The sequence below is a fragment of the Rhinoraja longicauda genome, chromosome 36 (genome assembly GCF_053455715.1).
Source record: "Rhinoraja longicauda isolate Sanriku21f chromosome 36, sRhiLon1.1, whole genome shotgun sequence".
NCBI classification, from domain to species: Eukaryota; Metazoa; Chordata; class Chondrichthyes; order Rajiformes; family Arhynchobatidae; genus Rhinoraja; species Rhinoraja longicauda.
In genome coordinates this window covers 18,330,030-18,354,921 of record NC_135988.1, presented here as the reverse complement: position 1 = coordinate 18,354,921, position 24,892 = coordinate 18,330,030, and the positions used below count along the sequence as shown (strand labels likewise).

General features: G+C 49.1%; 1 protein-coding gene across 1 annotated transcript in view; it reads right to left on the bottom strand.

Annotated features, from left to right (window-relative positions):
* Nucleotides 1-24,892, bottom strand: part of LOC144610191 (rab11 family-interacting protein 1-like) — a 42,717-nt gene that overhangs the window by 5,177 nt on the left and 12,648 nt on the right. The window contains exons 3-5 of the mRNA XM_078428757.1: nucleotides 14,140-14,591; nucleotides 11,866-12,682; nucleotides 4,525-6,669 (exon numbers count right to left, since the gene is read on the bottom strand). Coding sequence (XP_078284883.1) covers nucleotides 4,525-6,669; nucleotides 11,866-12,682; nucleotides 14,140-14,591 — 3,414 coding nt within the window. The remainder of the gene's footprint in view (nucleotides 1-4,524; nucleotides 6,670-11,865; nucleotides 12,683-14,139; nucleotides 14,592-24,892) is intronic.

Below are 24,892 nucleotides of genomic sequence, written 5' to 3'. Positions count from 1 at the left end.
GCACCGCCATTCAGATTAGGCGACCAAAACTGTACGCAATACCCCAGGTGTGGTCTCACCAATGCCCTGTACAACTGCAGCAGAACCTCCCTGCTCCTATACTCAAATCCCCTCGCTATGAATGCCAACATACCATTCGCTTTCTTCACTGCCTGCTGCACCTGCATGCCTACTTTCAATGACTGGTGCACCACGACACCCAGGTCTCGTTGCATCTCCCCTTTTCCTAATCGGCCACCATTCAGATAATTCAGAGACCGACTTTAAGAGCTCCAACCGCGGGACCCTGCGGACTTTACCATCGCGGACCCCGTGGTCTCTGGTCAGAGACCGACTTTGGGAACTCCAAGCCGTGGGAGCTTTGACCGCCCCGACGCGGGAGCTTCGACTGCCCCGACGGATGGTTCGACTGCCCCAATGGATGGTTCGACTGCCCCAACAGATGGTTCGACTGCCCCAATGGATGGTTCGACTGCCCCGACGGATGGTTCGACTGCCCCAATGGATGGTTCGACTGCCCCGACGGATGGTTCGACTGCCCCGATGGATGGTTCGACTGCCCCAATGGATGGTTCGACCGTCCCGACGCGGGAGAATAAAGAGGAAAAAGGTTGGACTTTTTTGCCTTCCATCACAGTGAGGAATGTGGGGAATCCACTGTGGTTGGATGTTTATGTTAACTTTTATGGAGTTGTGTGTCTTGTTGCTTTTTTTCTCGTGTGGCTGTATGGTAATTCACATATCACTGTACCTTAATTGGGCAGGAAAATAACTGCAGATGCTGGTACAAATCGAAGGTATTACAAAATGCTGGAGTAACTCAGCGGGTCAGGCAGCATCTCAGGAGAGAGGGAATGGGTGACATTTCGGGTCGAGACCCTTGTTCAGACTGATGTCAGTCTGAAGAAGGTTCTTGACCCAAATCGTCACCCATTCTTTCTCTCCAGAGACGCTGCCTGTCCCGCTGAGTTACTCCAGCATTTTGTGATACTGTACCTTAATTGGTACGTGTGACAATAAAAGACCTGTGAAACCCTTGAGGGAGTAGAGGGACATGGATCATGTACAGGCAGATGAGATCAGTTTAACTCGGTATCATGTTCAGCACAAACATCGTGGTCCGTTCCTGTGCTGCGCTGCTCTCTGCAAGTTAGAGTAACCGATGAACCCGATCTCCAGGGTGTCTCGAGTGACAAGCTGCACAAATATTTGCATGGCCACTGAAGCACGAGAGAACGAGGAGTCAGAATTTGCCGTGGGACCAAAACAAAGAGCAACATGTCTGGACTTCTCCCCAACTAGTTCTTGCTCAACAGATTAACCAAAACAGTTACACTCTGCCCAAGCACGCCTGGATCAAATCTGATCATCAGTAGAAGTAGGGTTGCCAACTCCCTCACTCCCAAATACAGGACAAAGGGTGACATCACCGCCCCGCGTCCCACGTGACCTCACCCAGCCAGCGGCCACGTGCTCCCGCTCCACCAATGGCTTCCGCCATTGGTGGAGCGGGAGCACGTGGCCGCTGGCTGGGTGAGGTCACGTGGGGCACGGGGCGGTGACGTCACCCTTCTTTGGGAGTGAGGAAGTTGGCAACCCTACTAATATGGGACAAGGGCGGTCCCCGTACGGGACAAACTAACTTAGCCCAAAGTACGGGATGTCCCGGCTGATACTTGCTGGAATTTAGAAGACTGAGGGGGGATCTTATAGAAACATATAAAATTCTTAAGGGGTTGGAGAGGCTAGATGCGGGAAGATTGTTCCCGATGTTGGGGAAGTCCAGAACTAGGGGTCACAGCTTAAGGATAAGGGGGAAGTCTTTTAGGACCGAGATGAAAAAACATTTCTTCACAGAGAGTGGCGAGTCTGTGGAATTCTCTGCCACAGAAGGTAGTTGAGGCCAGTTCATTGGCTATATTTAAGAGGGAGTTAGATGTGGCCCTTGTGGCTAAAGGGATCAGGGGATATGGAGAGAAGGCAGGTACGGGATACTGAGTTGGATGATCAGCCATGATCATATTGAATGGTGGTGCAGGCTCGAAGGGTCGAATGGCCTACTTCTGCACCTATTTTCTATGTTTCCATACGGGACAGTTGGCGACCTTAGCAGAGAGGTGGAAATAGATCTAGCATCAAGCCAACACAGAAATGGATATATAACTAAAAAAAGTCTTCTGTTCAGAAAGAACAGAGGGACGAAGGAACTAAGTGAACACTTCCTAAAGATAGTTCATGTAAAATTAATGGCGTATTCCAAAATGATATCTACAAGGGTGTAGGAAGGAACGGTAGATGCTGGTTTAAAATCAAAGATAGACACAAGTTGCTGTAGTAACTCAATGGGATTGCAGCATCCCTGGAGAGAAGGAATGGGTGTCGTTTCGGGTCGAGATCCTTCTTCAAACTATCAGTTTTTTCTGAAGAAGGGTCTCGACCCGAAACGTCACCCATTCCTTCTTTCCCGAGATGCCGCCTGACCCGCTGAGTTACTCCAGCATTTTGTGTCGACCTCTCAGTTTTTCCAGATCTTTAAACGTGCTGCCCACAAATTCAGGAGCTACTCTCCCGATTAGTAATGCTGCCTTGGATCATACTGAGGTTTCGGTGATCCAGTGGTTGACCCAGACTGCCACAGTCTAACGATCCAGAGGAAGGTTCAAATCCTACCACACCACTTGGGAATTTAAATTCAGGTAATAACTACAAAATTACAAATAGGTTCCAAATAATAAAAGCTGACCATGAAATGACAGATTCACCATAAAATCCCATCTGGTCCAATATTGCAAAAGAAAACAAAACAAGTTCACAGAAAATATTCAAATATTCAGCAGGTCAGGCAGCATCTGTGGGAATAGAAACAGATCAAAGACCATTCATCGCAAGAGGGATAGAGAATAAAGTGGCAATTTTAAATTAAGGTAATGCAGATGCCAACTTAGAATTATATTTTAATACCTTAATTTAAAACGACTATTTTTGTATCATAGACAATAGACAATAGGTGCAGGAGTAGACCATTCAGCCCTTCAAGCCAGCACCGCCATTCAATGCGATCATGGCTGATCACTCTCAATCAGTACCCCGTTCCTGCCTTCTCCCCATACCCCCTCACTCCGCTATCCTTAAGAGCTCTATCCAGCTCTCTCTTGAAAGCATCCAACGAACTGGCCTCCACTGCCTTCTGAGGCAGAGAATTCCACACCTTCACCACTCTCTGACTGAAAAAGTTCTTCCTCATCTCCGTTCTAAATGGCCTACCCCTTATTCTTAAACTGTGGCCCCTTGTTCTGGACTCCCCCAACATTGGGAACATGTTTCCTGCCTCTAATGTGTCCAATCCCCTAATTATCTTATATGTTTCAATAAGATCCCCCCTCATCCTTCTAAATTCCAGTGTATACAAGCCTAATTGCTCCAGCCTTTCAACATACGACAGTCCCGCCATTCCAGGAATCAACCTGGTGAACCTACGCTGCACGCCCTCAATAGCAAGAATATCCTTCCTCAAATTTGGAGACCAGAACTGCACACAGTACTCCAGGTGCGGTCTCACCAGGGCCCGGTACAACTGTAGAAGGATCTCTCTTTTAATAAACGTTTACCCCCTTCATCTTTCTTCCCCAGTTCTAACGAAGGGTCACAGATCTGAGGCATTTACTGCTTCACGCCTGACAGATGCTGTTCGACTGGCGGGAACATTTCCAGCATCTGCAGTTTTTACAAAATACTTGAAAAAGGAATACAGGCGTTCACTGCAGCCAGGTTACATTGAGACGTCAAGGTGGGATTTAGATTTATTCACCTCCTCAGCTCGTTGGCAATTGAGGGTGGACAATAAAGGCTAGCATTTAGCACCAAACACACGCCCGTGAACAAGAAACAAACTTTCTCATATATGCCTCAGTTCAGAACAAAAGGTGATTAATCCCTCTCCCCATTGAACCCAAACGCAACCTTCCACTGGTCGAACTGATCGAGCATTGTGCAGGAAATATCATTTCAGTCCAACAATTGCGGCCATAATTAGTTAAGAGATCTACTTTTTAAAGTTTTGGAAAGACAGCGTGGAAACAGATCCTGGAGCCCACTGGGTCACATTCCAACAGCAATCACCCCGTCTGAAGAAGGGTCTCGACCCAAAACGTCACCCATTCCTTCTCTCCAGTGATGCTGCCTGACCCGTGATGCTGAGTGATGCAGAGATGCTGCCTGACCCGCTGAGTTACTCCAACATTTTGTGAATAAATACCCTGTACAGTAATACTATCCGACACACCAGGAACAATGTACAGAAGCCAATTAACCTACAAAGACCACCTCTTTGGAAAAAAGACAGAGCACCCGGAGAAAACCCACACGGTCAGAGGGAGAACGTACAAACTCCCATAGTCAGGATGGAACCCGGGTCTCTGGCGCGGTGAGGCAGCAACTCTACCGCTGCGCCACCGTGTCACCCACTACAATGTGGTCATTGTAAGGAGCTGAAGGGCACTTTGAGATTCAGCTGGCAAACCTCACCTGCGTTTGGAAAGTACTGCTGCCACATTGCTCTGGGGATGGATTGGTTGTGTCTCCGTGGGCAAAACCCTCGCCTGAATCAGCTTCTTCCGGCCAGAGTGCTCCACTCCGCGAGAACTCCCTGCTGGAGGAGGGCTATCGGGCAAAGCAGATGGAGACAGAGGGGAACCCAAGAACCCGACAGAATCTAAAGATGCAAAGGAAGCCTCGAGCTGGCCAGAACCAGAGCCAGAACCATTGGACCCAACCAGTGGGGTGGAAATAGAAGAAACCACAGCTGGCCTCTCAGACGCCTGCAGCTCATGTCCAGTGAAGGGCTCGTCATTCAAGTCCAAAGTAAGGCGGGCAGTTTCCAGCGTACTGGTGTTGGCAGCATCTGCTGTTAGTTCTGGATCAACACAATCATCTTTCATGGATAGTTTTCCACTCTCACTTTTATTGACAAGGGCTAGACTCTGTTCGAGAGAATCTCCACCTTTGTCAGAGGTCACAGTCTCGTTGCCTCTGAGTCCATTGACCAACTCCCGTAGGTTGGCATTGCCATCATTGGTCACGGTCGCTAAAGGATGCAAGTTAGCCGGACGGTCAGAATCAGCGGTGGTGGCTTGGGTTGGATCTGGTTTCGGGTCAGGAGGAATCTGGACTTCTACCTCCCAGGCCAGGGGGGCCACAGCTGGTGGAGCTGGAGGTTCTAGAGATGGGGATTCTAGAGCTGGAGGTTCCAGAGCTGGAAGTTCCAGAGCTGGAGGTGCTAGAGCTGGTGGTTCAAGAGCTGGAGGTTCTAGAGCTAGATGTTCTAGATCTGGAAACTCAAGAGCTGGAGGCGCTAGAGCTGGAGGCGCTAGAGCTGGCAGTTCTAGAGCTGGAGGTTCTAGAGTTGGCGGTTCTAGAGCTGGGGACCCGATACCACCCTCCTCTTCTTGCTCCTTCGCCAAGGGATCTTCTGCAAGATCTTCCATCTTCTCAGGAATGGCCACCTGCCCGCTGGGCTGCAGAGTGGAAGGGCTTTCCATGTCCACATCCTCCTCCTCCTCCACCACCACGAGTGGGTAATCATCAGTCATCCCCTTTGGAGACGTGCGGCTCGAGATGGTGCCGGGCTCAGACTCGCGTGTGGCCACCCGTGAGCCACCGCGTTCATCTCCCCATCGTTCAGGGGTCAGGATGTTGGCGCATGTCCCTGCTGCCAGAGTACCATCTGTCCCTCCATCTGCAGCAGACTCTGTGACTGGATCCACACTACACTCAGCCTCCCACTCAAAGTCCATCAGGTCCTTCAGTGGTGGCCCCTCTGCAGATCCCGATGAGGCATCCTGGGCAACGGCTTTGTCCATTGTGTGCATGCCCCTTGGTGCGGGAACTGGTGGGACATTTTGCTCCTTGTTAGACGATGGTTTCGGAGCAGGTGTTGCCCCTGAACTGCGGGGTGGCACTTTGGGCAAAGGCGTGGGATGGCTGGTGGTTGATGTTGGGACAGGATTAGGGTTGATTAAGGCTGGAAGATCCATGGACACCTTTCCTTGTGAAGCACCATTCCCAGGCATCTTCACTGGGCTCTCCTCCTCACTGCTCACCCTCTCGTCTTCCTCAGGCTTTGCAGTTCTGTCTACTGGATTAGTTTCAAGTGGAACATCTTGAGATGAACCATCAGCATTCACAACGGCAGAGTCCCCCTCTCCATCAGATGGGGATCGCTGGTCACTTCTTGCAGTCTGTCCCCTTGCAGTCAGCTCCTGGAGCAAGAGGCGAGGGGACACCTTGCTGTCCAGCCTGGGTGGTGCCCCAACTTCCAAAGCCCTTCCCCCAACTACCTCAGGGCTGGGCAGCTGGGCATCTGTGGATGAAGAAGGGGGAGAGGAGGCGGCAGCGAGAGGGGGAAGCGAAGGGCTGGGGCTGGACTCGTCTACACCAGGTGGCTGAGGTTCCAAGCAGTCTGACATGGAGGGCAGAGGCTGAGCAGACAGAACCCAGGCAGGTGGACTATTGGGCAAATGTCGGCGGGAAAGGTCAGAGCCTCTCAGGCCGATGGCAGGAGCGGAGCTAAAGGGGTCGCTTGGAGCAGAGGAGGAAGGAGAGCAAGGCTCAGAAAGGAAAGGAGATGACAGAGAGCTGGCTTTGGTTTCGGGCTTTGGAGACACGTCCAATCTGCAAAAAGGACAAAACACCAGTCAGCTGAGCGAGGCGCCACCACCTCCAGCATAGTCTTGAGGAGAGGTTAAAGTTCTCCCTCGACAACTAAACAAAATACTTTGGAGAAAAGGAATAGTTGATGTTTTGGATCGAGGCCCTTCTTCAGAAGGGACTTGACACGAAACGTCACCCATTCCTTTTCTCCAGTGATGCTGTCTGTCCCACTGTGTTACTCCAATGTTTTGTGCCTACCTTCTGTGTCTACCAGCATCTGCAGTTCCTTCCTGAATAAAATACTCTAGTGTTACTCTCTATACTCTCCAAGTGCCAGTGGGAATCTCTCTCAACCTTCACAAGACCTGGTCTCTGTAGATTCCTTTACTGGAACCATTTGGAATGTTGAAGATTACGTTTCTGGTCTAGTCAGCTCACCGATACACCGACCCCTCCCTCCTCAGACCAGCCATCAGTGAGTCACGTCTTAAAATTTCCAAAAAAGAAAGAATCCACTCAAAGCAGGGTCACTCTACGCAGAATAAAATCCATAAGCTGGAAGAAAGTATCTGAAATACATTCTAGTGACATAAATGTTTGAGTCGGAAGCAAAACCAAACGGCATTGAGTTAGTACAGTTAATATCCTGAAGGTTTAGATCATTAAGTTCAACAATATTGGTTCAGTCAAAAGGACACAATGTGCTGGACCAATGTAGCAGGACAGGCAGCATCTTTGGAGAACATGAATAGGTAACGTTTTAGGTCAGCACCCATCTTCAGACCCAAAACATCATCTATCCACGTTCTCCATAGGCGCGGCCTGGCCTGCTGAGTTACTCCAGCACTCGGTATCCTTTTGTGTATTAACCAGCATCTGCAGTTCCTCGTATCTACACTTCACTGTAGGTTTGGCCGATAAGCAGTGTTTTAACTGAATATAGACACAAAAGCCTGAAGAGTTACGACCCAAAATATCACTAATTCCTTTTCCTCCAGAGATGCTGGATGACCTGTTGAGTTACTCCAGCATTTTGTGTCTATCTTCAGTATATGCCAGCATCCACAGTCCCTTCCAACACAGTGTTTTAACTGAGCTCTCTGAAAGGTCGAGGTTTTAATCCAGACACGTTGGAGACGACCATTCTCATGGGCATTATTTAAAGCTTTGCCACTACTCAGTAATGTTTCTTCTGCAACAAACAATTTTACCAAATACTAATTACAGTATAGCAAAGGGGATTACAGAGGCATGAGGCAGGAGCTGGCCAAAATTGATTGGAAGGAGGCCCTAGCAGGGAAGACGGTAGAACAGCAATGGCAGGTATTCCTGGGAATAATGCAGAGGTTGCAGGATCAATTTATTCCAAAGAGGTGGAAAGACTCTAAGGGGAGTAAGAGACACCTGTGGCTGACAAGGGAAGTCAGGGACAGCATAAAACTTAAGGAGAGGAAGTATAACATAGCAAAGAAGAGTGGGAAGACAGAGGATTGGGACTCTTTTAAAGAGCAACAAAAGTTAACTAAAAAGGCAATACGGGGAGAAAAGATGAGGTACGAGGGTAAACTAGCCAATAATATAAAGGAGGATAGCAAAAGTTTTTTTAGGTACGTGAAGAGGAAAAAAATAGTCAAGGCAAATGTGGGTCCCTTGAAGACAGAAGCAGGGGAATTTATTATGGGGAACAAAGAAATGGCAGACGAGTTAAACCGTTACTTTGGATCTGTCTTCACTGAGGAAGATACACACAATCTCCCAACTGTTCTAGGGGCCGGAGAACCTAGGGTGATGGAGGAACTGAAGGAAATCCACATTAGGCAGGAAATGGTTTTGGGTAGACTGATGGGACTGAAGGCTGATAAATCCCCAGGGCCTGATGGTCTGCATCCCAGAGTACTTAAGGAGGTGGCTCTAGAAATAGTGGAAGCATTGGAGATCATTTTTCAATGTTCTATAGATTCAGGATCAGTTCCTGTGGATTGGAGGATAGCAAATGTTATCCCACTTTTTAAGAAAGGAGGGAGAGAGAAAACGGGTAATTATAGACCAGTTAGTCTGACATCAGTGGTGGGGAAGATGCTGGAGTCAATTATAAAAGACGAAATTGCTGAGCATTTGGATAGCAGTAACGGGATCATTCCGAGTCAGCATGGATTTACGAAGGGGAAATCATGCTTGACAAATCTACTGGAATTTTTTGAGGATGTAACTAGGAAAATTGACAAGGGAGAGTCAGTGGATGTGGTGTACCTCGACTTTCAGAAAGCCTTCGACAAGGTCCCACATAGGAGATTAGTGGGCAAAATTAGGGCACATGGTATTGGGGGTAGGGTACTGACATGGATAGAAAATTGGTTGACAGACAGAAAGCAAAGAGTGGGGATAAATGGGTCCCTTTCGGAATGGCAGGCAGTGACCAGTGGGGTACCGCAAGGTTCGGTGCTGGGACCCCAGCTATTTACGATATACATTAATGACTTAGACGAAGGGATTAAAAGTACCATTAGCAAATTTGCAGATGATGCTAAGTTGGGGGGTAGTGTGAATTGTGAGGAAGATGCAATAAGGCTGCAGGGTGACCTGGACAGGTTGTGTGAGTGGGCGGATACATGGCAGATGCAGTTTAATGTAGATAAGTGTGAGGTTATTCACTTTGGAAGTAAGAATAGAAAGGCAGATTATTATCTGAATGGTGTCAAGTTAGGAGGAGGGGGAGTTCAACGAGATCTGGGTGTCCTAGTGCATCAGTCAATGAAAGGAAGCATGCAGGTACAGCAGGCAGTGAAGAAAGCCAATGGAATGTTGGCCTTCGTAACAGGAGGAGTTGAGTATAGGAGCAAAGAGGTCCTTCTACAGTTGTAACGGGCCCTGGTGAGACCGCACCTGGAGTACTGTGTGCAGTTTTGGTCTCCAAATTTGAGGAAGGATATTCTTGCTATGGAGGGCATGCAGCGTAGGTTCACCAGGTTAATTCCCGGAATGGCGGGACTGTCGTATGTTGAAAGGCTGGAGCGATTGGGCTTGTATACACTGGAATTTAGAAGGATGAGGGGGGATCTTATTGAAACATATAAGATAATTAGGGGATTGGACACATTAGAGGCAGATAACATGTTCCCAATGTTGGGGGAGTCCAGAACAAGGGGCCACAGTTTAAGAATAAGGGGTAGGGCATTTAGAACGGAGATGAGGAAGAACTTTTTCAGTCAGAGGGTGGTGAAGGTGTGGAATTCTCTGCCTCAGAAGGCAGTGGAGGCCAGTTCGTTAGATGCTTTCAAGAGAGAGCTGGATAGAGCTCTTAAGGATAGCGGAGTGAGGGGTTATGGGGAGAAGGCAGGAACGGGGTACTGATTGAGAGTGATCAGCCATGATCGCATTGAATGGCGGTGCTGGCTCGAAGGGCTGAATGGCCTACTCCTGCACCTATTGTCTATTGTCTATTGTCTAATTCTGATTTTATACAGTGCTGGAGTAACACAATGGGTCAGGCAGTATCCGTGGGAGGAATGGATAAGGTACATCTTCAGATTTGTTTAATTTCTTCAGAATCTGAAGGAGGGCCCAGGTGCGAAACGTTTCCTGTCCATTCCCTCCGTAGATGGTGTCTGACCTGCTGAGTTCCTCCAGCACTGTGTGCATTGCTCAAGATCCTAGTGTCAGCAATGTCTTGCGTCTTGATTCTGATGTAGCTTTCCAGTTTCAAGACCAAGACAATGCAGACAGCAACTGTGGAACAGAATGAACGATGTTTTAGTTTAGTTTAGTTTAAAGATACAGCGCAGAGACAGGCCATTCGGCCCACCTAATCCATGCCCACAAGCGATCACTGCACACTAACACTATCCTGCATACACTAGGGACAATTTACAATGATATCCTATACCAAGCCAACTAACCTGCATGACTACAGTGGGGGAGGGAACTAGAGATCCCAGAGAAAACCCACGCAGTCACAGGGAGAACATGCTAACTACGTACAGACAGCACACGTAGTCAGGATCATACATGGGTCTCTGGCGCTGTGAGGCAGCAACTCTGCTGCTGAGCCACCGATCTGCCCTGAGGGCCAGTTCCTGCCAGTTTTGATTCACTCAACCTCTGATCACTGCGGAAGAACCTCATGCCAAGTTAGTCCTGTTAACAGAAGACTAAAAGGCAGTAGAAGCCAGACCCGAGTGCAATGTTGCTGCTTAAGTCCGACCTGCCACAGAAGCACAATAGACAATAGGTGCAGGAGGAGGCCATTCGGCCCTTCGAGCCAGCACCGCCATTCAATGTGATCATGGCTGATCATGGCTGATCATTCTCAATCAGTACCCCGTTCCTGTCTTCTCCCCATATCCCCTGACTCCGCTATCCTTAAGAGCTCTATCTAGCTCTCTCTTGAATGCATTCAGAGAATTGGCCTCCACTGCCTTCTGAGGCAGAGAATTCCACAGATTCACAACTCTCTTGACTGAAAAAGTTTTTCCTCATCTCAGTTCTAAATGGCCTACCCCTTATTCTTAAACTGTGGCCCCTTGTTCTGGACTCCCCCAACATTGGGAACATGTTTCCTGCCTCTAACGTGTCCAACCCCTTAATAATCTTATACGTTTCGATAAGATCTCCTCTCATCCTTCTAAATTCCAGTGTGTACAAGCCTAGTCGCTCCAGTCTTTCAACACATGACAGTCCCGCCATTCCGGGAATTAACCTAGTAAATTCCGGGAGTTAACCTAGTAAACGTATGCTGCACAATCCCCAGCTTTTAACACTTGGGCCACTCAACCTGCCAGTTACGTGTAGCTGTGTTCCAGAGAACAGTACAGCACGGGAACAGGCCCTTCAGCCCACAACGTCAGTGGGAACATGGTGCCAAGTTAACCTCCTCTGCCAGCAGGTGATCCATACCCTTCCATCCCTGCATATCCATGTGGCATTTAAAAGGATTTTAGATCGGCACTATCGTATCTACTCATACACCCAGCCAATCAACCTACAAACCTGCACGTCTTTGGAGCGTGGGAGGAAACAAAAGATCTCGGAGAAAACCCACGCAGGTCACGGGGAGAAGGTACAAACTCCGTACAGACAGCACCCGTGGTCGGGATTGAACCCGGGTCTCCGGCGCTGTAAGCGTTGTAAGGCAGCGACTCTACCGCCGCGCCACCGTGACCGCCCAGGGAAGTGAAGGCCCACCTCCCTCTACGACATTACAGCCGTGGCAAGACTTACTTGGGTTTGATGGCGGCCGTCCTGCTGGACCACACAGAGGAGGTCGGTGGCTTCTTCGCCTCCGCCGTGTCAAAGGGGTTCTGTGGGTCCTTAGCGCTGGGAGCTTTGACAGCCTCGGTCTTTCGGGGAAACAGAGCCATAATGCCCCCACGTTTGGGCTCCTCCTTTTTGGCCACCCCTTCGTCTTTTAACACCTCCGCCTTAGGCGCTGGCCGAGAGATCCTCCCCTCTTCCTCGGTCTCATCCTCGAAGGGATTGAGGGACTTTGTACCTCCTCCAGAGGCGTTGGAGGAGTCTGCCTTTTTACCCCCCTCCTCTTCCTTCCCGGGGGTCCTGGGGGATCCGGCGTCCTCCTCCTTGGGCCCATCCGGCCTCTGGGCGGCGGTCAGGTCACCAGTGCTGCCGAGCCGCTGGGCAACGGGCTGGGCCACAGGTTTCAAGCTCTGGTCACTGGAGCTCGCCTGCAGCTGGGATCTGGAAGAAAGCACAGCGCCAGTCTCCATGTAAGAGGGGGACAACTTGGACGGCAGGTCCTCCAGGGAGGTGTAGAACTGACTGTTCGGCTGCAACTTGGAATCGCTCTTGGGTTTGGAGTGGACAATGAGGCTGGGCTCCTCAGTGTACACATGGCTGCCGTTGATGCAGAGATTGGACTGCGACACAGGGTCACTCTTTGGCCTCAGACCACTGAACAAGGACAGGGTCTCCTTCTTCCCGGCCGGCGGTGGGGCCAGGTTCAACTGCTTGGTGTCCTCGCTAGAAGACCTCTTGTGGCCCATGATTTTCGGCACGTGCAAATCCTTGCTCGAGCTCTCCTCTGAAAATACAAGTGGTGACAATTACAGCCCTCTGGATGGCAATCTCTTCACACGCGGTCCCACTAACACAGGAGCTTCTCGACTTACAACGCGGTCCCACTAACACAGGTGCTCCTCGACATACAACGCGGTCCTACTAACACAGGTGCTCCTCGACATACAACGCGGTCCTACTAACACAGGTGCTCCTCGACATACAACGCGGTCCCACTAACACAGGTGCTCCTCGAATTACAACGGGGTTACGTTCCTATAAACCCATCGTAAACCCAAAACACCGTACCTAGGAAATGCATTTAATACACCCGATCGCGTGGGCGGAAGCAAGCGGTGGTTCGCTGCCGTCGCCCGGCGTTTGTACCGGCGTTAAATGGGAGCATCGTAAGTCGAAGAGCGTCTGTGTGCAGATGCTGCTTTACACAGAAGGCAGACACAAAACGTTAGACTCGGCCTCTCCCTCCCTCCCTCCCCTCCGCGCGGCAGAGAGATTCGCCAGAAGATCGACAAACTCCCCGTGAGAATGAAGACATTGGATTAGAACTCTACACAGACAGCAGCCCAGGTCAGGGTCTACCAGGAGGCCCTGCTTCAGGGCAACGCAGGGGTGGAGTTGCTGTCTCAGAAGCCTCTCTGTCACAGAAGGCTGTGGAGGCCAAGTCAATGGACATTTTTAAGGCAGAGATAGATAGCTTCTTGATTAGTACAGAAAAGACAGCTTTTATTAGTGAGTAGACAGCAAGTAGTAGCTCCACTCAATAACCAGAGGCCTGTAGCCTCCTTTTCCTCTGGCATTTCATTTCATTCACATGTTTAAACTATACCGTTATATTCTTAATGTTTTAATGTTTTATGCTTTATTCTTAGATTTTTTCAGATGTAGAGATACAGCGCAGAAACAGGCCCTTCGGCCCACCGGGTCCGTGCCGCCCAGCGACCCCCGCACATTAACACTATCCTACACACACCAGGGACAATTTTTGCATTTGCCCAGCCAATTAACCTACAAACCTGCACGTCTTTGGACTGTGGGAGGAAACCGAAGATCTCGGAGAAAACCCACGCAGGTCACGGGGAGAACGTACAAACTCCGTACAGACAGCACCCGTAGTCAGGATCGAACCTGAGTCTCCGGCGCTGCATCCGCTGTAAGGCGGCAACTCTACCGCCGCGCCACCGTGCCGCCACTCTTAATTGTTTACTGTCGGTTGGTGTTGTTACTTGCGAGCGGAGCACCAAGGCATATTCCTTGTGTGTGCACATACTTGGCCAATAAACCTATTCAATTCAATCAGGGGTTATGGGGAGAAGGCAGGAGAACGGGGTTAGGAGGGAGAGATGATAGACCAGCCATGATTGAATGGCAGAGTGGACGTGATGGGCCGAATGGCCTCATTCTGCTCCTATCGCTTATGATCTTATTGTATTAACAGAAGGTTTGCTGTAACTGGTGCTCTACCTGTGGGGGAGTTGTGCAGCTGTATCTCAGTGAAATCCTCATCTCCGAAGGTCCGAGCTTTCTTGTTGAGGTCCGCTGGAGAAGACGGGCCGGTGGGGATGACGGACATGGACTGCGAGAGGGAGGTCCTCTGCAGGTTGGATTTGGGGAAAAGCATCTTCAGCTTGGACTTCTTCTTCTTCTTCTTCCCCGCCGCCGTCACCATGTTCTCATCATCGCTGTCGACGGGGGTGCTGATGCTGGGGAGCACGGCCGAGGCCGAGTCCGAGAAGCCATCCTTCTTCTTTCCCTTCAACTTGTCCTTCAGCTTGCCGAGAGTCGACCTGGACTTGTCATTCATGGACAGGTCAAACATGCTGGCTGTCATGTTGTTCCGCACAAACCTGATGTCCACCTCGATCTCCCCTCGCTCCTTCTCCTTCTTACCCTGCCTGGACTGAAGCTTGTGCCATCTGGGAGGGTGTGTGGGGGGGTGGGGGGGCAGGATGATGGAGGGGGTGGGGGTAGGAGAGAGAGGAGAGAGTGGTTAGGACAAATAAATGATCATCAGGCACGTGGGCACCAACATGGTAAGTATAAGACACAAAATGCCAGAGTAATTGGGCGGGCCAGGCAGCATCTGGATCTGGAGAACATGGATAGGTGACGTTTCAGGTCAGGACCCTTCTTCCAACTGGTGGTGAAGTAGGGATGAAGACAGCTGGCAGAGAGAAGAGAAGAGAAGGGCTGGACAAAGCTTGGCAAGTCAGAAGGGTCTCGACCCGAAACGCCAGCCATTCCTTCTCTCCAGAGATGCTGCCTGACCCGCTGAGTTACTCCAGCACTTTGTGTCTATCTTGGCAAGTAATAGGTGGATACAGGTGAAGGGGAGCAGAGTGGGGGGTGATAGGCAGATGATTGGACAAAGGCCAGAGATGAAAACACAGAATGTAACCATAAAAGGATTGAAGAGGTGCAAATTGTGAAGCTGGAGGAAGGAACACAGGTTCAAAGGAAGGGGTAGAGGAGAAAAAGTTGCAGGTTCAGATGGGAAACGAGGGGAAAAGCCCTCTTCCATCTTTCTAACCTCCTCACCACGATCAATTTAAAGAAGGATCCCGACCCAGAATGTCACCTTGCTAACTGCCTGACCCACCGAGTTACTCTAACAGGGGCAGGTAGGGGCGGCACGGTGGCGCAGCGGTAGAGTTGCTGCCTTACAGCGAATGCAGCGCCGGAGACCCGGGTTCGAAACCGACTACGGGTGCTGTCTGTACGGAGTTTACACGTTCTCCCCGTGACCTGCGTGGGTTTTCTCCGAGATCTTCGGTTTCGTCCCACACTCCAAAGACGTGCAGGTTTGTAGATTAATTGGCTGGGCAAATGTAAAAATTGTCCCTTGTGGGTGTAGGATAGTGTTAATGTGCGGGGATTGCTTGTCGGTGCGGACCCGGTGGGCCGAAGGGGCCTGTTTCGGCGCTGTATCTCTAAACTAAACTAAACACTGTAAACCAGCATCTACAGTTTCTTATTTCTACACAACAAAAGGTACAGAGATGGGAGAACAGAGCAGGCGAGCAGGAGGGGCGTAAGATGGAAGGCTTTAGATTCATGGGGCACATCCTTGGGTCGAGCCAAGACCACTATCCATGCAGGGGTGAGTTTCAAGTGTTTTGGCAAAGGGAACGGGAACCTTGAATGGAGCTCAGGGAGGAATCGAAGTAATAAGAGATTGTAAACAAAAGCAAAAAAATGTGGTTGTGCAACAAGAGGAATCTGCCCACACATAATTCATATTCTACAATATTAAAATAGATCAGGTACAAGGCATGCCTTCAGGCAGAGCTCTGCTATGTGGTCACACCTAGCAAGAGATCGCCAGTCCAGCAGGTCCACATCGGGTGGGGTGCAGCAAAGAGGTGCCATAGACGGAGTACAGAGAAGGTTCACCAGATTGATTCCTGGGATGGCAGGACTTTCATATGAAGAAAGATTGGATAGACTCGGCTTGTACTCGCTGGAATTTAGAAGATTGAGGGGGGATCTTATAGAAACTTACAAAATTCTTAAGGGGTTGGACAGGCTAGATGCAGGAAGATTGTTCCCGATGTTGGGGAAGTCCAGAACAAGGGGTCACAGTTTAAGGATAAGGGGGAAGTCTTTTAGGACCGAGATGAGAACGTTTTTTTTCACACAGAGAGTGGTGAATCTGTGGAATTCTCTGCCACAGAAGGTAGTTGAGGCCAGTTCATTGGCTATATTTAAGAGGGAGTTAGATGTGGCCCTTGTGGCTAAAGGGATCAGGGGGTATGGAGAGAAGGCAGGTACGGGATACTGAGCTGGATGATCAGCCATGATCATATTGAATGGCGGTGCAGGCTCAAAGGGCCGAATGGCCTCCTCCTGCACCTAGTTTCTATGTAAGATTGGAGGACCTCACAGAATTAGGCCATTCAGCCCATCGAGTTCACAGCAGCTAACTGGGAGAGCAATCCCATGTGCCCTGCAAATTCTCTCCTCTCTCCGCAAGTATGGAACTGAACGGGACGTGTCCACCCTCAACCAGCAACTAAAGACTATCGCGTCACAAAGCTCAATACTGAAGCCAGATACAAAATTATTCTGAAATCAAAAGGGGAAAAGCATGAGCTGGTTTGTATCAGCTTTACGACATTTTAGACTTTAGAGATACAGTGTGGAAACGGGCCCACTGAGTCTGCAAATACCAGCGGTCATCCCGTACACTAGCACTATCCAACACACGAGGGACAATTTACTACCACCAAAGCCAATTAACCTACAAACCTCTTTGGAGTGTGGGAGGAAACCGGAGCACCCGGAGAAAACCCAAGCAGGTCACGGGGAGAGCGTACAAACACCATACAGCGTCTCTGGCGCCTGTAAGGCAGCAACTCTGCCAGGGGTGGTGGTGGAGGCAGATAGAATAAGAGCTTTTATGACTATCTTCAGTTTAAACCAGCATCTGCAGTTCCTTCCTACACATAAAACTAAAGGTCTATGGATAGACGAGGCTTAAAGGGACATGGGCAAAGTGTGGGGAAATGGGACTAACTGAGACAGGCACCGATGTTGACATGGACGATTTGGGATGAAGAGCTTCTATCCCTGCTGTATTACTCTGAATCCGAGTCTACGACTTCAAAAGAACGATTGCAATGTCTCGGTATTCTCTTTACATCAGCAGTCCGAGTAAATGTAATTGAAGAATATCGTCAGCATCAGATTACTGTCAGAACATAATCTCTATTGTCACGCAGATCCAATCGAAACCATGACATCATCCTATCAACAAAGTACAGTTCCATACTCATTAACCAAGTGGATATTACATCCCTGAGGTTTAAAGTTTCTCCACCAGTCTGAAGAAGGGTCTCGACCCAAAACATCACCCATTCCTTCTCTCCAGAGATGCTGCCTGTCCCGTTGAGTTACTCCACCTTTTTATGTCTGTCTTTGGTTTAAACCAGCATCTGCAGTTCCTTCCTACACACAGTGTCAGTTCCATGATTGGGAGTTAAGGTCACCCTCATTCCTGCCGATCACTTCACTCCCCCTTACATTGGAAAGAAAAACTGTGGGCCCAAAATATTGCAATCCCCTTACACTACCTGTGCATTTTATAACCACCCCCCCCCCCCCCCACGAAAATCTTCCAATACAAATAATTACAAATGATTCTCATATTTCACTTGGGCAGCTTACACCCCAGCGGTATGAACATTGACTTCTCTAACTTCAGATAGCTCCTCTGTCCCTCTCTTTCCCCTCCCCCTTCCCAGTTCTCCCACTGTCTTCCTGTTTCCAAATACATCCTTTCTTTGTCCCGCCCCCTCCCCCGACATCAGTCTGAAGAAGGGTCTCGACCCGAAACGTCACCCATTCCTTCTCTCCAGAGATGCTGCCTGACCCGCTGAGTTACTCCAGCATTGTGTAATACAAATAACCATATCAGAATAGTGTTGCTGGAATTCACATCTCGACAAACTACCCCACATCAGTCTGCAGAAGGGTCTCGACACGAAACGTCACCCATTCATTCTCTCCACCGGTGCTGCCTGACCCGCTGAGTTACTCCAGCATTCTGTCTTTGTTTTTGTTTGTTCCTCTGAGAATGATGACCGCTCTCTCCCCCTTCCACGTTGCATGGCCAAACTATCCATGTTTGACCAGCAAACACCCCTTACTGTTTATAATACAATCAAGTCACCTTCACAGAAAGACCAGCTCCATGCAAATAAATTCAACTTCCTTGTTGCATGTCCCAAGATTTGCATGGAATCAGTTTCATTAAAAGAGTTAGAGGTCGGCTCAACGATGCAGCCAGAGACACGGGTTCAATCCTGACCTCGGACTCTGCCAGTGTGGAGTTGACATGTTCTCCCTGTGATCGGGAATATTTCCTCTGGGTGCTCCAGTTTCCACCCTTATCCCAAATACATGTGAGTTTCATAGGTTAATTGGCCTCTGTAAATTGCGTCTGGTGTGTAGGAAGTGGATACAAGTGTGGGCCAACTTAGGACTAGTATGAATGTGTGATCGATGGTCAGTGTGGATGGACTCGGTGGACCAAAGGATCTGCTTCCATGGTGTATCTCTAAACTAAACTGAGGACTTGCCTTGTCCACCCCACTGCCTTTCCCCCTTCCTTGCCTAACTAAATGTTGTATGAACGAGCTCATCTTAGAAACTAGCTCTCCAACGCACACTGAACAAAACTAGACACATGGCTTAGACAGATGTACAAGGGTATCCTAGGAGCAAAGAGATCAGGTGATGCCCCAGCCTCGTTATGCATGGATATGTAGTTACGTCCATTTGACAAAGTCACACCCTACCCACCCTTACCTCACCACCATCCTCCCTTCATCAAGGATTGGCCAACTGTCCCGTATTTTGAGGCTAAATTAGTTTGTCCCGTACGGGACCGCCCTTGTCCCATATTAGTAGGGTCGCCAACTTCCTCACTCTCAAATACGGGACAAAAGGTGACATCACCGCCCCGCGTGACCTCACCCCGCCCGGGCGGCCGCCGTTGGTGGAGCCGGAGCACGTGGCCGCTGGCTGGGTGAGGTCACGTGGGGCGGTGACGTCGCCCCTTGTCCCTTATTTGGGAGTGAGGAAGTTGGCGACCCTAGGTGGCCACGCCATGGCCTGGTTCTACCCTCGCTGATGGTCCATGTATCAGCCAAGGCAAGTCGTCACTTTAGTTTAGAGATACAGCATGGAAACAGGCCCACCGAGTCCACATCGGCCGCCCGTTCAAACGAGTTCTATGTTGTCCCACTTTTATACCCACACCAGGCCAATTAACCTACGAAACCCACACGTATTTGGGACAAGGGTGGAACTCGGAGCGCCCGGAGAAATAACTCACCATCACAGGGACCTCCCCAACTTGCCTTGGATGGTAAACATCATGCAAACATTTGCATTTATACGACCCAATTCAAGATCATAAAGTGCCTGAGGGGCAGAGGGAGGTCAGCAGAAGGGAGAGAGAAACTAGTGCAGTAATTAAACCTTTAAAATGACAAAAGATGGTCAGGTTGGGAGAGGTGTGGCTGTGCAAGAATCTATGGAATGCCCCAAAGCATGAAACCTAGTTTAAGGGTCATTTGTTCTGGTCACAGTCTCTGCAAGACATATAACCAATAAAAAGCAACAGGTGGCTGAGCAGTAAAGTCATTAACTAATCATCTTAGATAGTTTTCTCAGAATTTCCCACTTTATTTTGTGAGTCCATTTGTTAGTTAACAAATTATAGGTTGACACAATATGCTGGTTTTCAAAAAACAGAAACAAGGTGCTGGAGTAACTCAACGGGTCAGACAGCATCTGTGGAGAACATGGATAGGTGACGTTTCACAGAGTGCTGGAGTAACTCAGCGGGTCAGGCAGCATCTGTGGAGAACATGGATAGGTGACGTTTCACAGAGTGCTGGAGTAACTCAACGGGTCAGGCAGCATCTGTGGAGAACATGGATAGGTGACGTTTCACAGAGTGCTGGAGTAACTCAGTGGGTCAGGCAGCATCTGTGGAGAACATGGATAGGTGACGTTTCACAGAGTGCTGGAGTAACTCAGTGGGTCAGGCAGCATCTGCGGAGAACATGGATAGGTGACGTTTCAGAGTGCTGGAGTAACTAAGTGGATCAGGCAGCATCTATGGAGAACATGGATAGGTGACGTTTCAGGTCAGGACCCTTCTACAGAATAAGCATGTTTCTTTTGTAATTACAATGGCTTCCCTCTCTTGTAGACAAGATGTAGAAAGCCGTACATTTTTTTCAAATAAGTTAGTGGATTGAGAATCATGTCAAAAAAGCAAAATGGTTGTGTGGAGGAAGGAACTGCCAATGCCAGTTTAAACCGAAGATAGACACAAAACGTTGGAGTAACTCAGCGGATCAGGCAGCATCTCTGGAGGAAAGGAATGGGTGACGTTTTGGGTTGGAACCCTTCCTCAGAGTTGGCCTGGGGTCCCAGGGAAGGAAGAGATCCAATAGTCCAGAAAATCCACCAATCCAGCACCAAAGTTGCAGGACATCGGAGGTTTTGCATTTAGACAGCTTTTCCACTTGTACAGTAGTTGTTTTCTGGGCCACGCTTTCAGGGTTCAAGGTTCCACGGGATAGACAAACACGATGCCTGGAATAATTTGGAGCCTGACACCCCCTGTCTCAGAGAGAGAGAGGCCTCCACAGTCTCAATGTTATACATTTTTCAAGTGCTAACTCTCCACAAATACATAGATTCATTCAGTCAACTGAAGTCACCCAACATGGGCCCAAAGTGACCTGGAGATTAACAATACTGGCATTTGTATCACCATTGCGAACCCCAGAGAGCCTCTGACCCAAATAACCCGCTAGTTTAGTTTAGAGATACAGGTCCTTCAGCCCACCGGGTCCGCGCCGACCAGCGATCCCCGCACACTAACACAATCATATGCACACTAGGGACAATTTACAATTATACCAAGCCAATTAACCTGCACACCAGATGTGCAAAGCAAGATCCCGCAAAGCACGTATTTAATAAACTGGGATAAAGCTTTTGTGACACATGGTAAAGATTAGACAGGATAAAGAGGATAACAGCCCTGCTCGCATTCAAAGTGGCATCCGTTAATCCCCCCAGATACTGGATCTGCAGACTAACTCTCACATGAAAGCCAGCTACTCTAACAAGGCAGCACATTCCTTTCATTCAACAGCCGTGCAAATCAGCCACTGTGTGTGAAAAATCAACCTCAAAGTTGTGGTCATCCCCTGTTTCGGTCCATCTATCCCTCCCCCATGCTCTACATTCAAAAGGGTCTTGACCCTAAACATCATCTAATCTCCAAAGACGTACAGGTATGTAGGTCAATTGGCTGGGCAAATGTAAAAAATTGTCCCTAGTGGGTGTAGGATAGTGTTAGTGTGCGGGGATCGCTGGGCGGCGCGGACCCGGTGGGCCGAAGGGCCTGTTTCTGCGCTGTATCTCTAAATCTAAATCTAAAAAAAACCTATTTCTCCAGAGATGCTGCCTGACGCACTGAGTTACTCCAGCACTTTGTGTCTATCTTCTGTTCAAACCAGCATCTGCAGTTCCTTTCTAAACATTTTGCATTTCACTTCTCCTTTCTTTTCATCTGCAGATTTGATATTCAGATAATATGTATTTGTGGGACTGTGAAGATGGTGTATTATTCATGCATGCTGCACGCAGTGCTGTGCTAAATTATTTCTATCTTCTGATTTTCATAATTAAATCTTAATTAAATTGCAATTCCTTTTCTCCAGAGATGCTGCCTGACCCGCTGAGTTACTCCAGCACTCTGTGAAACGTCACCTATCCATGTTCTCCACAGATGCTGCCTGACCCACTGAGTTACTCCAGCATTTTGCATCAGTACATGGATAGGACAGGTTTGCAGAGAGACGGGCCGAACGTAGCTAGGTGGGACTAGTGTAGATGGGGCATGTTGGTCGGTGTGGACAAGATGGGCCAGTTTCCACACTGCATGACTGTGAAGGGCTTCGATGAGTGTTCTTGCTCACTTGCATGTGTTTCGCTTCAGGCTGTGATCTAAGTCGATCAGGCAGATTAATCTGGTCTGACATTACGTGTGCGGGCAGGTTGGTATGCAGGCCTCCTGCTTGCCCGAGGACAACGCTGTGTTTGTTTACACAGCAATGCTTCAGTTTTCCACTGTACAAGCAGCAGTACCTGATGGGGAGGGTAGGAAGGCTGCCAAGAACGGCGACGTTTAATTATACATCGCTACTGCCACTGAGGATGCCTACAATTGTGCCGATAGACAGCCCTGGGTTAGTTTGAGCAGAGTCATCACTCCGTCACCAGCCACCTCCCTCAATTTGTCACAGCTCTTCCCTTTCCAGGCACGAGAGACAGACTCATACAGCACGGAAACAGGCCCTTCAGCCCATCTTGCCCATGCTAACCAACATGCCTCATCTACGCTAGTCCCACCTGGCTGCCTTTAGCCCACATGCCTTTAAATCTTTCCTAACCATGCATCTGTCCCCAAAATCTTTTAAAAACAAGACACAGAGTGCTGGAGTAACTCAGCGGGTCAGGCAGCATCTGTGGAGAACATGGATAGGTGACGTTTCACAGAGTGCTGGAGTAACTCAGTGGGTCAGGCAGCATCTGTGGAGAACATGGATAGGTGACGTTTCACAGAGTGCTGGAGTAACTCAGCGGGTCAGGCAGCATCTGTGGAGAACATGGATAGGTGACTTTCCAGGCCAGGACCAGAAATTCACAGGGAGAAGGAGAATGGAGGAGAAAGGGAAAGATAGATGAGCCATATTTGAATAGTGGAGTAGATTTGAAGCGCCGAATGGCCTAATTCCGCTCCAATGACCGATGAGGACCTTTCGTCAGACTGATGTAAAGACATATCATGATATTTGTCTCAGGATGCAAATGTCAAATACAGATCCACCATCAATTTTCCGGCACGTTTGGTTGCAGAGCCTTGCCCTATTGACCAGGCTGCCAGACCAACAGTGGTCACAGCCTTGGGGGGGGGCAAGATACCAGCCCGCAAAGCCAGCCACGGAAGTTGGGGCAAAGGGAACGGATCTGCCGGCTCTGGCCAGGGCTCTGGAACTCCGGCCCAGCCTCAGGGGACAAATTCAACCCGCCGATCAGAGCGGAAATCCTGACAAGGTCGAGATCAGCCCCCTCACCTGGCCCAGGTGCCACATTTACGGGGAGATGGGAAAGGGTTTCAAGTATGCGCTCATAATTATTATTGTGAAAATATAACACTATTATTATTATCTGCGTGTTTTATTTATATATTTATTATATTGTTTCTAAAGTACTATGTTTACATATTCTGTTGTGCTGCTGCAAGTAAGAATTTATTTGTTCTGTCTGGCACATATGATGATAACACACTCTTGACTCTTAATTTTGCTTGAATTATAGAAGGCGCCGAGAGAGAGATAAAGGGTGATGGACCTGTTCTCCTGTCTTCACTCACCCATCTCCAATAATATTGTTCTTCCACTTATATATTCTCAGAGGGAGAGTCATAGAATGATACAGCGTGGAAACAGGCCAACTTGCCCACACCAGCCAACATGTCCCACCTACACTAGTCCTACCTGCCTGCGTTTGGTCCATATCCCTCCAAGCTTGTCCTATCCATGTACCTGTCTAATTGTTTCTTAAACGTTAGGATAGTCCAGGCCTCAACTACCTCCTCTGGCAACTTGTTCCATACACCCACCCACCAACCTTTCTGTGAAAATGTTACCCCTCAGATTCCTATTAAATCTTTTCCCCTTCGCCTTGAACCTATGTCCTCTGCTCCTCGATTCCCCTACTCTGGGCAAGAGACTGTGCATCCACCCGATGTATTCCTCTCATGGTAGTAAGGGAAGGTCTTTTAAATGTAGTTATTGTACCAGCCTCAACTACCTCCTCTGGCAGCTTGTTCCATACACTAACCACTCTCCAAGTGAAAAAGTTGCCCCCTCAGGTTCCTATTGTATCTTTGCCCTCTCGCCTTAAACTGTTTGCTCTTCCAACATGTTTCACAGAGTAACGTCCACTAGATTGTTTCGCTAAAAATGTACCACAAATGAGCCACAGTGAGGGAAGCAGAAGCTGGGCAAATCTGACTGTGATACGGTAAATGTGAAACATGTATTAATTACAGAACTGGGTCAGTCTGCCCAAAAGTCAACACCAGTTTATCCTCCACATAGGGGCGTGCAGCACGGTGGCACAGCGGTAGAGTTGCTGCCTTACAGCGCCGGAGACCCAGGTTCGATCCTGACTACGGGCACTGTCTGTACAGAGTTTGCATGTACTCCCTGTGGCTGCATGGTTTTACTCCGGGTGCTCCGGTTTCCTCCCACATTCCAAAGACATGCAGGTTTGTCGGTTAATCGGCTTGGTATAAATGCCAATTGTCCCTAGTGTGCGTAGGATAGTGTTGGCGTTTAGGGGTCGCTGGCCGGTGCGGACTTGTTCGGCTGAAGGGCCCATTTCCACGCTGTATCTCTAAACCAAACTACATATTTACCTGCTGCAATAGCGGTCAGAGGTCACTACTGAAAATAACAGATGATTTACAGATGGCTGGTGCATGCTCAAAACCAGGTATTAGTGTTGTCCGACTGGACTTTATAGACAATAGACAATAGGTGCAGGAGTAGGCCATTCAGCCCTTCGAGCCAGCACCGCCATTCAATGCGATCATGGCTGATCACTCTCAATCAGTACC